This window comes from Podarcis pityusensis (assembly GCF_964106645.2).
Source record: "Podarcis pityusensis genome assembly, chromosome: 14".
NCBI lineage: Eukaryota > Metazoa > Chordata > Lepidosauria > Squamata > Lacertidae > Podarcis > Podarcis pityusensis.
The window spans coordinates 36,671,634-36,689,232 of record NC_138039.1 but is presented as its reverse complement, the minus strand read 5'-3'; the positions used below and the strand labels follow the sequence as shown (position 1 = coordinate 36,689,232).

At 42.0% G+C, this 17,599-nt stretch overlaps 1 protein-coding gene across 3 annotated transcripts in view; it reads right to left on the bottom strand.

Moving 5' to 3' along the window:
* The window catches only part of TICRR (TOPBP1 interacting checkpoint and replication regulator), a 38,463-nt gene that overhangs the window by 901 nt on the left and 19,963 nt on the right, over positions 1–17,599 (bottom strand). For all 3 annotated transcript variants that reach the window (XM_080980229.1, XM_080980228.1, XM_080980227.1), the window contains exons 5-20: positions 17,259–17,397; positions 16,481–16,623; positions 16,067–16,276; positions 14,756–14,889; positions 13,520–13,620; positions 12,905–12,998; positions 11,738–11,817; positions 8,362–8,601; positions 7,969–8,065; positions 7,623–7,686; positions 6,529–6,675; positions 5,321–5,411; positions 5,122–5,183; positions 4,548–4,688; positions 3,151–3,296; positions 805–2,932 (exon numbers count right to left, since the gene is read on the bottom strand). In XM_080980229.1, the coding sequence (XP_080836355.1) occupies positions 805–2,932; positions 3,151–3,296; positions 4,548–4,688; positions 5,122–5,183; positions 5,321–5,411; positions 6,529–6,675; positions 7,623–7,686; positions 7,969–8,065; positions 8,362–8,601; positions 11,738–11,817; positions 12,905–12,998; positions 13,520–13,620; positions 14,756–14,889; positions 16,067–16,276; positions 16,481–16,623; positions 17,259–17,397 (4,017 nt within the window). The remainder of the gene's footprint in view (positions 1–804; positions 2,933–3,150; positions 3,297–4,547; positions 4,689–5,121; positions 5,184–5,320; positions 5,412–6,528; positions 6,676–7,622; positions 7,687–7,968; positions 8,066–8,361; positions 8,602–11,737; positions 11,818–12,904; positions 12,999–13,519; positions 13,621–14,755; positions 14,890–16,066; positions 16,277–16,480; positions 16,624–17,258; positions 17,398–17,599) is intronic.

The window sequence follows — 17,599 nt, the reverse complement described above, 5'->3', positions numbered from 1 at the left end:
ATGTAGTATTCATATGTGCAAAATGGCAAAAATAGGGCTTGGGTTAAGGTGAATAGATTAATCAACTACAGCTTGATCCTTCCTTTGAGCATGCAAGTGCAACCTTCTGTTTACTAAATTCTAAAATACTGAAGGAAAGTTAAGACGTATCTAAACGACTGGTCGACATTTTGGTAATATGCAAATTGACTGTTTAGTTATCTGCCTTTAATAAATTAACAGAACAATCCTATGCAAATTTACTCATAAGTCCCACTATGCTCAATGGAGTCTACTTCAATGGTGTGCATAGGACTGCATCTTAAAAACATCTGATCCACTGATAGCCCTTGACACAAGATGTGTGTTGCCCCAAAACTGCTGGGGGGAAAGAAATACCACTAGCTCATTAGGGAAGCAATTAGACTTGTTTGTTAACCCTGTAAATTGCAATGCAGATTAATGGTTCTGTATAAATTTGGCATATTAATTTATTAATTTGGGAGTATTAATTTAAAAAAGACAGTAGTAAATTGAAAGTTCATAAAAGCAGAGCTGGAAGAGATTAAGTTTTGATTCAAGGCCCTTCTCAAAGGCATGACCTTTGGATCTACCATGCCACAATCAAGCAGGTACACTGTAGAACGGTTCCTACAGCTGGGATATTTTAAAGACTGAGCCTTGCTTGGTGTGTTGGTAGGGCTGGCCAGAGGGTAATTCTAGAGCAATAAAGGTGTGTGCGGAAAGACGCAAAGGAGCCTTTTCTCTGTTTGTATCCTCTACTCTGTTCCTTTTCACTGTAGCTGAATTTCAGTCCAAAATTACCTGAAATGCTGAAGGCCTCCTCTTCCTCTTCCAGTATTGTCTTGTTTAAGGACGCTACACCTTTTCCTGTACTCAGTTCGGCTGCATACACTGCCGCGTTTGGGTTGCCTCTCTTTGCGCAGTGCCTTTTTTTCACTTCCTGGCTGACTTCCTCCTCAGGAGACACGTGGCCAAAGGGCCTTTTTCTGAACTTTAGGCCAGGGGTCCCTCTGCAGGTGCTCTCGTCTCCACTGGGCTCTGCATCGCTGCAAGGCGACTGGTCCTGAAGCCTACAGATGCCTTCAAGTTCAAAGTCCCCCAAAGGCAGTGCTTTATTGACGCCAAGGTCAGAAGCTCTAGTTTCCCCAGCCACCTCCACGTGCCTCTCGCTTTTGCTGCAGCCCACAGTGGCCCTTTTCCTTCGCGGCCAGTCCTTGATTGCTTCAGGGGTCACTTTCCCTTTATGCTTTGGAGAAGGTGTCCAGGGAAGGCCAACATTGCCCTGGGATGGGGAAGTGGAGTTGGGAGTGCAATGAGTTGGAGTGTACGACTGACATATATAGGTCTGCCCCCCACCCCCGAACTTCGCAGGGGTACTGTGAGCAGATCGATTACAAGATGGCGAGATGGAGAGGCTTTCCAGTTTCCCAGAGTGCCTGCCGCACCAGGTCACGGAAAGATCCCCTGCAGCAAAATCGCTTTCATCTCCTTTGGGCTTTCCAGACTGCAAATGAGACTGAGGATCCAAAGCTGGCCCAGAGCCAACCCTTTTAATTCGGAGCTTGGGCAGGCCAGAAGCTTGCATCTCGAGCTCAATCTCATAAGTTCGTGGGCTCGTTGCCAGAGGCAGAGTGTGAGCAGTCCTAGGTGTGCTGAATGTTGCCCCCTTCTCGGGCTTCCCCAGCCGCGCTGCAGCCTCCCGCTGCCTTCTGTCTGGGGTGTGACGCAGTGAATAGGCACTAGAGCCAGACTTTGGGGTTTCGGGCAAGGAGGCCTGGTCACACGCAGGAGGGTTCTGGAGGAGCAGAGGCTGGAGACTTACTGCCTTCTCCCCTGGCAAAACTGTACCTGGGCCACCTTCTGCTTCAGAACTGCCAGTGGCGAAGACATTGGTTAGGGAGGAAGCATCTAGGCGCTCGCACAGAACCACAGCATCTGGGAGAAGTATGTGGTCCTTTGTGGAGAGCTCAGGAGGCAGGTGTCTTTCTAACCCCCTCCTCTTACTTGGAGTCCTCACTCCACGTCTCTTCACGGAGGGGGTGCTCTCTGCTTTAGTTTTAGCAGAAAGATTCAAGTCTGTATAGCAGGGATGCTGCTCGGCAGGCAGGCAGGCAGGTGACTGGAGGGCTTTGGCTGGGTACATGTTTGTGACCCTCTGGCGTTTCAAAGGAGTCTTTTGGGGAGTACAAGACTTCCTGCGCAGATCCCAAGTCCCAGTAGGAGAAAGTGTGGATGTGGCTATGGCATTTGGGGGTGGGCTATATGGCAATGAGTTAACATCGGGCATCAAAACAGGATCACCAGGTGGGGAAAAGGCTTCACTAAGCTTGGTGTTCTTTGGACTCGAAGATGGTTCTGAAAGTCTGCCTCTGGATACTGTAGGTGTCACTTCTGACACCGCAGAGTCCAGCTCCAATGCTGAAAGTGGCTCTGTAAGTTGTTCTGCCTCAAGAGGCTGTTTCTGAGCAGAAGCTGGAGAGGCAATTCTCCAGGCAACTCTCAAGGAGCGCCTTGGGGACTGCAGTTGTGAGAGCCACGTTCCTGGTGAATTTGATGGGACTGGAGAGAGCAGAGCAGCTGCCGAACAGGAACCACTTGCAGGCGAAGCAAATACATCATCAGGCACCTCATCCCCTGCCTGCATTCCAGATGTTTGCAGCTGTGCTGCCTTGTGCGGGGAAGAAAATATTTCCTTCATCAGAGCCGTGCGTGCAAAACAATCCCCTTTCTTTTCAGTGGCTTCAGGCAAGGACTTGCTCTTCTGTCTACAAGGTGAGAAGAGATTTCCCAAACTTTTGGCTGCACTATGCTTTGGGGCTCGGCTCTTTTGGGGGGTCTGCTGTAGCTTCTCCAGAATAGTTCTTCCTGGTGTGTTATTAGGGGGACTTAAGAGCTTTGGGGAAGACCGAAGGGATGCTTTCCTTGGTGTCTGTGGAAGGAGAGTGAAAATGGGTAACTGCTTTTGTCTAGGACTACAGCAACAGAACAGACTACATATGGAGCTTAATATCATTTCTACTTACAGAATCACTTATGTATTTGACTATTGACATTACATATTAAGGCTGTACACTAGAAGTGGGAAATTAAGGTGGCATGTAGACTAGATAAGTAGGTATGGAAAGAAACATAAGACAGCAATTTTACCTGATAAACAAGCTCACTGGAGGCTAAAGTTTTTCTTCTTGTTCTGGGTGAGTCCATCCCTTCAGAACCAAACACATCAAGAACTGCTCCAAAGAGAAGGCTCTTTGGGGACTGGGTGGCTTTTTTCACAAGAGGAGATGCTAAGCCTGTAAAACAAAAAGATAGCAAACAGTCCACACAAGTGTCAGCTGCTGTAGGCTCAAGCTTTTAAGGCAGCATGTTCCTGGCTACCCACATTGGCATGAACTAGTTAGTAACTACAAACCAAACATTTCCAACTTCTAGATGTCTGACTAAATGTATGACTGACTTGCTACGCTGAGAGACCGTGCCATACAAACCTTGGTCTCTGCAGTGACAAAGTGGAATAATTACTTTCAGCAGCAACAAGTGGCAGGTATCGCCTACAACTGCAACTGGAGGGACAAGTTAGCATGCAGGGACAGGTTAGACCTCCCTTTTACTATCTGCTTCAAATTGCCCTCTATCATGTACAGTGGTACCTCAGGTTACAGACGCTTCAGGTTACAGACTCCGCTAACCCAAAAATAGTACCTCAGGTTAAGAACTTTGCTTCAGGATGAGAACAGAAACTGCGCAGCGGCAGGAGGCCCCATTAGGTAAAGTGGTACCTCAGGTTAAGAACAGTTTCAGGTTAAGAACGGACCTCCAGAACGAATTAAGTTCTTAACCCGAGGTACAACTTTACTTATGGCAGATATATGAATATCACTAGCAGACTATGAGGCCTGTAGGAGGAATGAATGAAAGTAGGAGTAGGACCCAGGTGATTGTTAGATAGACAGTAGTTTTCTGTACCAATCCATCTACCACTGAGAAGTGGGGCTGTCTACCTCCAAGGAAATATAGGGAGAGTAGTTTTAGGTTGTGGTACCGTACCTGTGGAATACCCTACCCAAGGAGGCTGGCTTACCTCTCCCTTCAATGTTCTGAAAGAAAGGATGCAGCAAGCTCACCACACGTCGTCGTGTGTTGCTGATTTTGTGTGAAAATCAGTCTGTTTGAGAAACGAGTATCTATCATTTTTTTTTTTATTGGCTAATCAATTTGTTTTGATGGGGAAAGATAAGGGAGCTTATCTTTCCCCATCAAAACAAAGTAGATGTAGATTAACGTCTACTTTGCCTAAAAAAAATACCTTTCATTTATAGAGTTTTTCATGACAGTACAACATCAAACAAGCATTAGAAGAAAAGTACAAAATCTCCCAAGCAAATAAGCAATAGAAAAGTTGCAGGTGGAGCAAATAGCACAGTAGGAACACCCAGGTAAAATAAAGCAGCATCTACTTTGCCTCTGACTGAACTCTCATGTGTTCAAGCCAATCTTGTAATCAATCCCTGGAACCAAAAGCAATCCGTTGCTTGCTTCCATACCTGTTAAACTGTCTTGTACATCAGGTGCTTCCGACTGCATTTGCTGTACACTCTTCTTGCTGGGTTGAGAGCAGTAGAAGGAACCAGAGACTGCTCTATCCTGTAAAAGTTGCTTGATCCGTGGACTTCTTCTTAATCCACCTTTGGGTTTGTATGTGGAAGAAACAAGGTTCGTCTTTAAACTCACAGCCATATAGTACCAAGTCAGTGCCACCAATAAAGGGGAATCTAAGAACTGGTCTGCAACTCAGCATTTTGTTGTTGTTGTTTAGTCATTTAGTCGTGTCCGAGTGTTGAGATGATAAAATGGAGGGAGAACCAGTGATCTTCCCAGATATTGCTGGACTACCATTGACCATGCTGGATGGCCGTGACTGATGTTGGAATCCAACATGTTCCCCATACCCACTGTAAACTGTCCGGAACTCCTTGAACGAAAGGTAGGATAAAAATGAAATAAAAATCGGAATTTTTGCCACCTTCTGCCCTGTTAACAAATGAATTTAAGCTATAGCCAAAGAGCTGGAGCTCCCCAAACATGCAAATAAAAAGGTCACATAAAATCAACACCTACATGGTATGGCTTTTTCAGGAGATTCTTCTACAATGCCAACTTCAGATCCAGGGTCTGAATTCCTATGAAGGAAACACTGCTTTAGAAGTTCAAGCACAATGGCAAAGGACATCCAAGTGCAGAAAGGTATCCAGAAAAGTTCCACTTTCTACCAAAAACAGTAAGTTGCTTGATCAGTGAATCTGGTGCCTTCACTCACCGGCCTTTAATCTGCTTGTGCAGCAGCCGCCTGGAGATCTGCTTGTGCAACGGTGTTTCTGCCACACTCTTGGTCAGCAGTTTGAGATTATCTGAAAAGGACCAAAGAATAATTATCGCAAGGTAGCAAGTCTGCACAATGACTTGCATTGTGTAAGCCAGGTGAGGATAACATATTTGACGTTTTGAAGTTTAGAAGCAAGTACTTTTTCAGATTCCAAACGGCTTCAGCCCCCGCATCTAAGTTTTTCCCTTCCCTTCCCTTCCAAAATACCCTTTGACTCTCTGGGGTGGGAAGTCCTCCTGGCTCCACATTCACTTAATCCCTTCCATAGTAGACACCTTCCCTGGTGTTCCATATTTTCCCACTTACTGCTTTTGCCCCAGCCATCCTACATAAGCCAAGACAAGCAGTGGGAGTTACGTTCCAAGGCACCACACATTTAAGTGAAATTGTGTATATCTGAAACACTATTGAAAAAGCCTGCAAACACCCTGTTCTGCCCCCGCCTCATCCCCTTTTGTGATGTTTTGGGGTCACTTCTGGGTTTGGAGCAATGCATGTGTTGCGCACAGATCGGACGCACGCACAACAGTCGCTGCCTGTACAGCAAAGCACTCATTTAAGTAACCTCTCACCTAAACAATCATTGACACCGAGAGACAATGGGACTGCTCAAGGTGCCCCGACTATAAAATTGGAGAAATCGAGAGATATATAGCTCGCCGTTCCTGGAAGGAGCCTTTAAAAAAGTCCCATATGCTCAGAGACTTTGCGACTGTTCATTGGGGGAGATAGGAAGCCCAGAGAACCTGTTCTTTAGATGTCCCTTTTATGAAGAGGCACGTAGTAAGACCACTGATCTCCTACTGGTGAGGCTCCCTGACCTCCCGGAAAAGCAAAAATGCGACCTTCTCCTGTTAGGCAAAGATCAGAAGATGACCCAGGTGGTCACCAGATTCTGTGTACAGATCTGTAGGTGGAGACCATCTCCCATCACAAACTAGTTTGTTAAGAAAATCCCCAAACTTGGTTCTATGGGTGACTCTGGGTCAGCTCCCTGCGGTAGTTTATTGTTGTACATTGTTTTTAAATTTATTGTTGTACATTGTTTCAATTGCTTGTTTTCCTTCTGTGACTGTACCCCAAGTGTGTTTTATAAGCTGGTCTCCGACCGTAGTAAATTATCTATCTATCTAACCTCTCACCTCTTGCACACTCCTTAGCTCGGTTCCGCCTGTTTTTTAAACCTTCTACAGCTGATACTGACTGGCTTCGAGGAATCTTTGATAGGGATCTTTTGCCTGGAGGAAGCATTTCTTCATTGAAGAGGTTCCTTCGTACCTTTGTCACTTCTGGAAGCATCAAAAAGCCAAAAGAAGGAACTGAGTTTTGATTGCTGTTCACAAGACAAAGCACTCTGGAGAAAATATTATCTTTCTGTGCAGTTCAAAATCCGAGAATTAATATAAAGTGTCAGATTATTTTTTTTCATAATTATGTATTTTTTTCTTTGTTTTGAATCCTGGACACAAAGAGAACCAAAAGGAAGACACTGGGTTGTATCCAACTAATTTCTATCCCAAGTAGACCCATTGAAATTAATGGGCTTAGTTAGTCATGTCCATAAATTTCAGTGGCTCTACTCTGAGTAGGATTACCACTGGATCTAACTCTCAAGAAATTAAGAAGATCCAGAATATGAATCACATAGAGCCCAAATGCATTGCTGCTGAACTGAATCACGTATCCTGTTGAACGCAGTGGAGATACGAATTGCTTTTCTCCACAATGCACAACCTGAATTTAGTGATACATTCTGGATTACTATCGATAGACACTAGGGACTCTGGCAATAAATGCACATTTCATGGCACTTATTGTTGGATCAAAAGAGAAAAGTTTGGTAAATATAAAATTATTTCCATCCTCATAAGCCTGGACAAAGCTTTTAAAACATATATATGGCTATTCTTTAAATAAACCAAGCACTGTGCCAAATTTGAGAAAGTCAGCTGCAGTGGTTACAGTTTTGGGATGGATAAAAAAAAGGAATTATTGAATTTCTCCTAGTGTATTGTGGGCAATTGGTCTGAAAATTGAGGACAGGAGAGATGCCCCTGGGGAAGAAACTCGCCAAATTGCAAACTAATAGGTCCACTAGTAGGTGGATAAATGCCACTTTATACAGACCTCTTGCTTCACCTCTTGACAAGCCCCAAAATCCCTCCAAGGGATTAATCTGAATCAGATCACAGCCCTACCATCTAGTTCTCTAATAAGGAAGGAAGAAGAAGTTTACCTTGCACTGCCACTTTCTGTACAGATGGTACTGATTTCACATCAAGGCACACATGAGAGCTGTCCTGAATTATTAGAATATAGTATTAGAATGATTTCAGAATTACATCTATTTATAGGTAATTTGGAAAAAATAATGCCGGAAACTGAAATCCATTTATTTGGAAAAGGACTTCCCTTTGTTCCAGTGAAAACTAAATCAGTGTAACAGCTTTCCACATAAAGGTGTTTTAACATCAGAAAGACTATTCAAACAGGCATAGAGACACAGGAGTTTTACAGCTGCTACATGCATTTTCTGGTTTTCCAGAAAGATATTGCCGGGGGGGGGGGGGAGGAAACGTTACCTTCCTAGTACGGTTTCTGGGTACTTGAGGAATCTCTATTTGGCGCAAGTTCTGTGATGCTTCTGTTACACTCCGGTGTCTGCCCAGCGTGTTCTTTCTAGAAGTACCAAGTAAAATCTTGAGCAAGGCGCACAATTACATTTCAACAATTTTTTTAAAAAGTAGGGGCTTTTCATGCAGCCACCTTGAAATAAGGTTCATTGTTTTCAACACAAAGTGACATTCTCCCATGCTGCCCTCAAGGTAATCTAACACCAACAGGAAGCCCACATGGACACACCTTTGAAATGTTTGCAATATCCTTTGATAAACTTCAGAAGGAATTTCCTTATTCAGAAAGAAATTGCAACCCAGTCTAATTTTAATCCAATGCCATTTACGCCTTGCAGTCACCTTTTCTTGGCAGATCTGGTGCGTAGTTCTTCCAGTTGTTCTGCATCGGTACTTAAGGAAGCTGTTCTGGAAACAGGAACTGAGGATGCAGAAGGAGGCAGGGATGGGGTTTGGCTCTCCTGACTGAGGGAATCGTCACTGAAGAAGTCTGCTGGCAGGACAGAGGCCAGCTTTGGGGGAATCTGTGTCCCCAGACTGTAGTACAAATCCCCAAGGGTCTTTGGCATAGATTCCAGATACCTACAGAGACATCGTAACACAAGCATGCATCAGACATGCTACTTACCAAGGACTCTAACCTTTGTGAGATTTTGTTACCTGATTCTGCACCCAACTTTATTAAACTTGCAAGCTCTTGCTTTTAAGAGTATGCCTATGGTTTCAGTTGAAGAAGAGGGGTGGTTGTGGCAATAATGGAAAGCATACAAATCTGCCATAAAAATAAATTAATCAGAAGGCATGTTCACTCACTACTAGTCCAATTATCCCTCTTTCCCAACTGAGTTATGTTTCCTTCATTTGACGATTTAGGCCAGCCAGAAAGTTTTCACACAACCAGGTATCCAGCTGAGCAACCAAAATACTTGTTGTGCCTTCAGTGGATTCACAGTGCAATCTTAGAATCATAGAACCGTAGAGTTGGAAGGGACCCTGAGGGTCATCAAGTCCAACCGCCTGGGTGGGCTCGAACCACCAACCTTCTGGCTAAGAGCCAGAATCACTGACCCATTGTGCCACCTGAGATCTTCTGTATGTTTGCTCAAAAGTAGGGCCAATTGAAATCGATGGGTAGAAATCTTAACCAGTGAAATAAAGCAATATACCACCTACAGATTTGTTACACACTGTTCTGATATCGCTAATGAATTGATGGTATATAAGTATGCTTACAAAGGGACACGGGTGGCGCTGTCGGTTAAACCACAGAGCCTAGGACTTGCCAATCAGAAGGTTGGCGGTTTGAATCCCTGCGATGGGGTGAGCTCCCGTTGCTCGGTTCCTGCTCCTGCCAACCTAGCAGTTCGAAAGCACGTCAAAGTGCAAGTAGATAAATAGGTACCACTCCGGTGGGAAGGTAAACAGCATTTCCATGTGCTGCTCTGGTTCACCAGAAGCGGCTTAGTCATGCTGGCCACATGACCTGGAAGCTGTACACCGGCTCCCTTGGCCAATAAAGCGAGATGAGCGCCACAACCCCAGAGTCGGCCACGACTGGACCTAATGGTCAGGGGTCCCTTTACCTTTACCTTAAGTATGCTTACAAGTGAATAAATAAATTTACTACACTCCATCAAGCAACAGTACTACCCAAGTACTCTGGTCTATATTTGGAAACTTTAAACAAACAAACATCAACCAAAAGAAACCAAAGTGTTCTTTAGATTAAACTCGGTGAAATTCATGGACCTAAGTTGGTCTTGTCTCTTAATTTCAGTGGACCTACTCTGAGTAAGACTAACGTTGGATGCAACCCCAAATAAATTTGTAGCAGCTAGAGAAGAAAAAAAACACCCTAGACTTAATTTGAAACATCCCCAACTATTTAAATAGTGATAAGTTGAAATACAGTCAATTTTGTTTTAATTCTGGTTCAGGAAGGCTGCAATGAGCCTAAGAATGGTAAATATATCTGGAGGTGTGGGGAAGGATGAAATTTTCCTTTTGGGGTAGAATTTCAACGATTAAAATGAGTGTGCTTCCAAAGATGTTATTTTTATTCCAAATGATTCCAATAATTAAAGGGACAACAATCTTTAAAGAGTGGCAAAGAGTAATTTCAAGGTATATATGGCAGGGCAAAAAGCTGAGAATAAAATTCAAGTTATTAACAGATGCGAAGGAAAGAGGAGGCTTTGCCCTGCCAGACTTGAAATTATATTACGAAGCATCGTGTCTCTGTTGGTTAAAAGAATGGATAAAATTTAAAAATACAAAATTGCTAGATTTAGAAGGATTTGATAACAGATTTGGATGGCATGCGTATTTATGGTTAGAAAAGAAGAAAAGTCAAAGGATTTGAGAACCATATCTTCAGGAGATCTTTAATAGAAATATGGGATAGGTATAGAAATCTATTAGAACCAAAAGTTCCACACTGGCTGTCACCATTAGAGGTTACATATAGAGAACTGATAATTAAAGAAGGAGGAAAATGGAAAATGAAACCATATGAACAAGTAAAAGAATACGTGTTTGGATGGTTGCATTATTTCCAAGTAAATGAAATGTTTAAAAAAGATCTTAAAGAGTGGATATTTAGAAAAAGAATCGAAATTCCAAACTGAAATAATAAATAATTATAAGATACTGTCAAAAATGTACAAAATACTGTTGGAATGGCATACGATGGATGAGGAAGTCAAATCGGTTATGATACATTGGGCCAGAGATTTTGGATATAATATACAATTGGAAGATTGGGAAAAAAATATGGAAGAAAATATAAAATTTACAGCATGTATTACGTTAAAGGAAAATGTTATGAAAATGCTATATAGATGGTATATTACACCGGTTAAATTAGCAAAAATGTTTAAAACATGTAATAAGCGTTGGAAATGTAAAGAAAAAGAAGGGTCATTTTATCATATGTGGTGGGAGTGTAAGAAAGTGAAGGGTTTCTGGGAGATGATTTATAATGAATTGAAGAAGATGTTGAGATATACATTTGTAAAGAAACCAGAAGCTTTTCTTCTAGGAATAACAGGAAGAGAGATAAATAGAAGGGACTGTAAACTTTTCCAATATGCTGTAACAGCGGCAAGAATATTAATGGCCCAAAAATGGAAGCAGGAGGATTTACCAATTGTGGAAGAATGGAGAATGAAACTTATGGACTATGCAGAACTGGACAAACTAACTGGGAAGATTAGATATCAACGAGAGCACAAGTTCACTGAGGACTGGGGGAAATTCACAGAATATCTGGAAAGTATATGTGATGAACAAACAACGCTAGTGAGATTTAAAGAAGCTCTGTGAAAGTTAGAGGAGTATTGTAAAAAAGGAAAACAGGTTAGGAGGGGTATACTAAAAGGCAATATTGAATTTAGGGAATGCGTAACAAAAACTTAAATATGGATGATTGACAGAGAAGCTGATGGAAGTCAAAAAGTTGAAATTTATGAAAATGATTTGTTATGGTAAACTTGTATAATGGAAAAATGAATAAAAATTATTATAAAAAAGAAGAAAAAAAGAATGGTAAATATAAAATACTGGCAATTCAGATAACCAGCTCTTTAGCTCACGTTCTGCATTAATAGTCATGCAGCTCTCAAGTCCTCTGCATAACAGAATTTGTTCAGCCTTCCCTGCTCCACTCATCGTTTTGTAAATGAATGAATAAAATTAGCCAGCACACAAGAGCACTTACGTTTCTACAACTTCTTCCAAAAACCTGGCAAGGTATCCTGGGTCTTCAGTCAAACACAAAATCCGCAGCATCTCTGTCATCTGCAAGCAAGTTGAGCGGCAAAAAATTGGTCAAGGGTTAATGATAGCAGGCCAGTTCACATGTAATGCCAGGCCAAAGCATGATTTAGCATGAACAGACAAATGTGAAGCTCTACTGTTTCCACTATGGCCTCATTGACCTTTGTTCAGATATAACATAAAGCCAAACCTCGACTTAAGCGCACATGAGCAAACATGCAGGTTCCTGGGGTGAACACTAGGGCTGCTGTGCTCCTTTCCTAGACCCATGCAATCCAGGGTTAAGTCAATGTTTGTTTGAATACATTTTTTCGAGGCTTATGGAGAAAAATAGAAAACTTAGTATCATTTTTTTTCTTTTTATCCAAACTAAGACTTTGCAATAAAAAACATAAAGAGAAATGGCGAGGGAAGGGGAGAAAGGAATAAAGAAAGAGAAAGAGAGAAATAAAGGAAAAGAAATAAATCAGAAGGTAGGGGACTTCGTCTGTCAGCTATATATAAACAATATTCACTTCATCTACTCCAATATAACACCCAACAAAGTCACTTTCTAAAAAACAAACCTTATCTTCATTCCTCAAATCCAAATTTAATTACCGGTAATTCATTTTCTTTTTCATGCAAAAAAGTCTTTAACAAATGTTAACAATGACTTTTTTCCGATTAAACATGTCAACTGACATGTTTAATCGATTGGCATGGTTACGTCAATGTTTAAATTAGCAGTGCATCTCAAACCTAGCAGACACACAAGGAGTGGTACACTAAGAACAAACTTTGGTTACAAGCTTGTGACTTGTCTGGAATGAGATAAACCACAAACCCGGGTTTGGACATTAACCCTGAGACAAACAACAGCTTAGCCCTGCATAGTCCATCAGTAGCAAGACCAGGGGAAGAGTGCAACGGCAGTGATCTTCACACCAGGAAGTAGCATCTTTGTTCATTTGTGCTAAGTTATTGTTTGGTTCCACATTATATGCTGGCCGGGTCACCAAGACCATAGTTGCGGCTCAACAGCAATTGAGATGTGAAGATTTCACATGCTGGCTGAGAATTGCTGTTTTCAACTTCTGGAACCCAGAGGCAAGGCTTGTTCATCTACCTCTTCCACAAGCTGTTCCATCTCATCTGTGCTATTTTGCAAAGAAGGGCACTGCAGGCACATTTCAAGGCGCAGATAGACCTGAAGCTGACACCTGTTAAAGAGAGGGAGAGGGAAATATGAATGGAAGAGAAGGTATGCCCTGCTGCCAATTTTATATCACCTGCTGAGAGTAGTAGCGACATTAGCAGCAGGAAGAGCTACAAATGTTTCCACCCAGTGCCTTCCTTGCTGCCACCATCTTCCAAAAAGCTGAGCAAGGAGCCACACGTTATTGTTAAGATACCATGGATATTGACTGGTATTCTGGTTTGTTAGTGCAAGGGTGATATCTGCCTATCAAAAGCAGTATACAAACATTGTAAAACAGATTAACATAAAGTGATTTTGCAAGGTTATTTACACATTCAGCATATTATCTAGATGGTACACACCACTACACAAATATATCCTTGAAAATTAAAACAAAGGGCAATTGTTATTTTTGTAGCGTTCACTAGTGAATTCCTCCACTACTGCACAAGAGAATTTGGTAAGGCAATCTCTTCAGCACTACAGCAATCTATTCCACAATTATCAGAACAACCTATCTGGGAAAGTAATAGCATCTCGTACTCTCTGACTTTGATTTCCTTATCAGGATCGTTGCCAAGCTGCTGACGGAGGGCTTTGCTGGTTTTCAGCAGATTGCTTCGGATTGTATCCACACCAGCTGCCTGTAGATTTAAAATCAGAAAGCATGTAACGCTCCGAGGACAGGCAGCAACTTTAGAAGCAATGCAATGAAATAACAGCTGAACTGTTTAATTGCAAGGGCAAAATGAAATATTTGAGCGGACAGAATGATCAGTGTCAAGGAGACATTCAGGAGCAACAGGGTTAAGACTTCTAGGGGGTTTTGTGTTAGGATATAAAATGTTAACACTGGATCTTTACCTTCAGGCTTCCTACCAACTTCAGTTTTTTTAAGTATTTCCTAGGTTCAGTGCAGTTACACCCAACATGTAAACTCAAATAGCAATGGACAAACAACTAGGTTCAAGGATTAAAGGTTTTTAATTGATTTATTAAGAAAAGGGCATGTACAACACAAAAATGTATATTTGCCACTGCCAGCAAGATTTAGCACCAAACCAGATGAGACATTAAGAACAACCATGCATGTAACATGCCATCTAATTTGACCTTAGCAAACACACTGATTCTCACCAGGAAATATATCCCAACACTGGGAATGTTGCTACTGTGCTTGAAGCACAATTCCTGCAATTTATTGCTCTGGATTAGGGTGGGGAACCTTTGACCCTGCAGATGTCGGCGGATCACAGATCCCATCACCCCCAACCGCGAGCCATACTGGTTGGTGCTGATGTGAGTTGTAGTCCAGCAACAGGTTCCAAAACTCTGCTCTGGATGAATAATCTAGGACTGAGCTGAAAGGGACCTCCTTTTTGTGATGAAGTATCTTGGTTTGTGCAAGAACAGAATCCTTGTTTTGATTATTAGAGGGGCTGGAGGGAGGAATGCAAACCGGCAAAAAAGAAAAAAACCCCAGTGAAATTTCCCCAAAGCATGTTGCCAAAAGAGGTCAATGGATGGTATGTTTTACAGCAAAAGACATCTGTGTCCCACAAAGTTGTGCTCATTGCAGGCAGACAGAGATCTGTAAAGAAAGGCCTCATTGGTGCTGCTGCCTGAATATCCAGCATTTTCTTCCATTTCCATTCCAACTCTAAAACGGCATGAAATCGCCTCCTGTTTTAATAAACTGTTGTACATTCTTCCTACCCCCAAACACCTTCCTATATGTTTATATTTAAATGGAAAAGCAGGCATGTCTAGCTACCCTACCTCATTTGATTTCTGCAACGCATTAACAGCTGCCACCGTCTCCTGGGCATACGCAAACAAATTCTCTCCGCTTGTCACCGCCTTCTGGTAGTTTGTAGATATAAAAGAAAGCATCTCCTCCTCAGTCCTGAAGCCTACAAAACAAATGCACACATAGGTAAACCAAAGTGGGAGGGGGGAATCAAGAACTTGCCATGAACAGTTCATGCAATCAAACACTTAAGGAATAGCGCTAAAGGATTATTTGAAACACATATCTTTAGTAGGTAAAAGAAAGGAATGGCCAGGGGTAGCCACATGGTGTCCTCCAGGTGTAGACGGGACTTCAACTTCCATTACCCCAACCACTGGGCCATGCTGCCTGGGGCTAAGGGAATTCAAGTATGACCACAGTGGGAGGACACCGTGTTGACTACCCATGAGGTAGGCAACCATAAATGCTTTTTCCTTTTTTTAAAAAAAAAAATTATTAAAGTTTCTGTTTTACAATTTGGAATATTCATTTATACAACCTTAAAATATAAGTGACTTCCCTTCTCTTTCCATGGTTCATTTTACACAGCATAAATCCCTGCAGATTCGATTATTACTTCCATCAAAACTTGTTTACACTGCTGAATATTTCTTATTGCTGCCAGTGTTTTCAAGTGTACACAATTTCCCCCCATATATTCAATAAACATTTTCCAATCTTTTCTAAATTCATGTTCTTCTTGTTCTCTTATTCTGTATGTTAGGTCCGCAAGCTGCACATATTCCATCAGTTTAAGCTGCCATTCTTCTTTGGTTGGGACCTCGCTCGTTTTCCATTTTGGGGCTAACAAAACATTTTTTGACATTTGGGAATTTAAGTCTGAATTATCCCCAACAAAAAGGACTCTGGGTTTTTTTGGAAAGGATTTTTTGGAAAGGTGCTTTTAAACATTTTTTTCCAATTCATTATAAATGATTTCCCAATACTCTTTTACCCTTTTACAGGTCCACCACACGTGAAAGAACGTTCTTTCATAAATGCTTTTTCCAGTGAGGGAGCAATAAAAAAGCAATTCTACCATTGCAGGTTTCTCATACCTTGGCTCACAGATTGCACTAGTCCCCATACTGGTGCCAACAGTAGCAAGAAATACTCCACAATTCTACTACATTTAGCACAGTGCCTTCTACTCATGCTCTTATAGCTAGAATATCCTAAACATTTTCCTTCCCCCTCTACTTCCGAAGCCATTGCAAAACCCATTGCTTCTCCTACAAAGCCTCTCTCTTGCACTCTCCAAAACACAGGATGGGCAGAGGACTTCATCTTGTACATACCTATCTTGGTTTTCTTTGCTTCCCCCCTTTCTTCCACTTTATCATTCAATCTTCTCGGTAATAACTTTTGGGAAACATTCTCACTGACTGGCAGCTCTCCATCTGGCTGGAACTTTTGAGCCTTTACATTCAGCCTTGCAGCGTTTAGCATTTGAAGGGAGCGAGGCATGGTCTTCATTTTTTGCCTAACAGGAGTCCGGGGAACTCCGCCTGCTCAAATCAACAGACATAGGCATAACTTGGAGTTAGAGAAATCATAGTGAACCACATCCAACAGAAGAAAAGAATACCACATGCATATAAAGTAGCTTTTTAAAAAATGAAAGTAGAAGCAGGGTGTTTATTAAAGCACAAGAGAGGCAGCTATCTTGAAGAATGGAAGAGGGTAGACAAGTGACAGTGGAATGTGCATACGTCTCTTCCTGTGATCCCGCTGTTGGGATGTAGCAGAGACGCCAGAGGCTTTCTTCTGGTAAAATTCAGACAGACAGTGGGTAAGTTCCCTTTCATGCTTTGGAGCCTCCTTTTCCTCAGTAGAAGACCCTGCCTGCAGCAACCTGTGTAGGGAAAGATTGCTTCTGTTTATAAATCTTATTTTGACAGCAAAAGCAAAGATTTTCCTTTCCACTACAGTTGAAAGCTTGCAATATGTAGCATGTCTAACCAGCTCCGCTGAACTCTGCAAGTCTTCCTAGTCATCCTAGACCTGAGGCCAATCTCTTGTCCGAATAGGACATATTCATTCATGTTGAAATGTGAAGCTCTGAAAACCATATCTTATATAATTCTAATTTTGCATTTATTTAACATGGAAATACCATGGAAATACCATGTGAAGAAGAAAAAAAAACGGATAAGGCATAGCCAATACAAATACAGTCGTACGTTGGTTGACAAACGCCTTAGCAGTTGAACGTTTTGGCTCCTGAACACCGCAAACCCGGAAGTGAGTGTTCTGGTTTGTGAACGTTCTTTTGGAAGCTGAATGTCTGGCGGTGCTTCTTGCAGCCAATTGGAAGCTGCGCTTGGAAGCCGAACGTTTTGGAAGTCGAACGGACTTCCGGAATGGATTCCATTCAGCTTCCAAGGTACGACTGTATATTTTGTAAGGCTGATTATAGAACCCTCCACATCACAGACCTGCTCTTCCCAAAATTAGACTGGCTTTGAAGGCAGAGCAAAAAAGAATCACCTGAATGATTCCATCAAGTGAGAACTTGCTCCACAGAGGTTTGAGAAAGAGTACCAGCCTTCAATCACGGCAGGACTCCAGGGGTGGGTGCAGGACAGCTCCTGCTGTGCCCACTCTGGAATCAGAGTTTCTGCTGGGTCTGCAAAGACAGAATAAAAACATCCAAGAATTGTAACGACTGCAGTCTATCCCACAGTTAGGAATGAAGTTGCTGCAAATGTTATGCATGTTTATTTAGTTATTTAACTATTTATTATACCATACTTTTCTTTTAAAAAAATACTTCAAGGTGATATTTTATTTCATTTACTTAGAAATTAATTCCCCAGAGTTCATTTTCC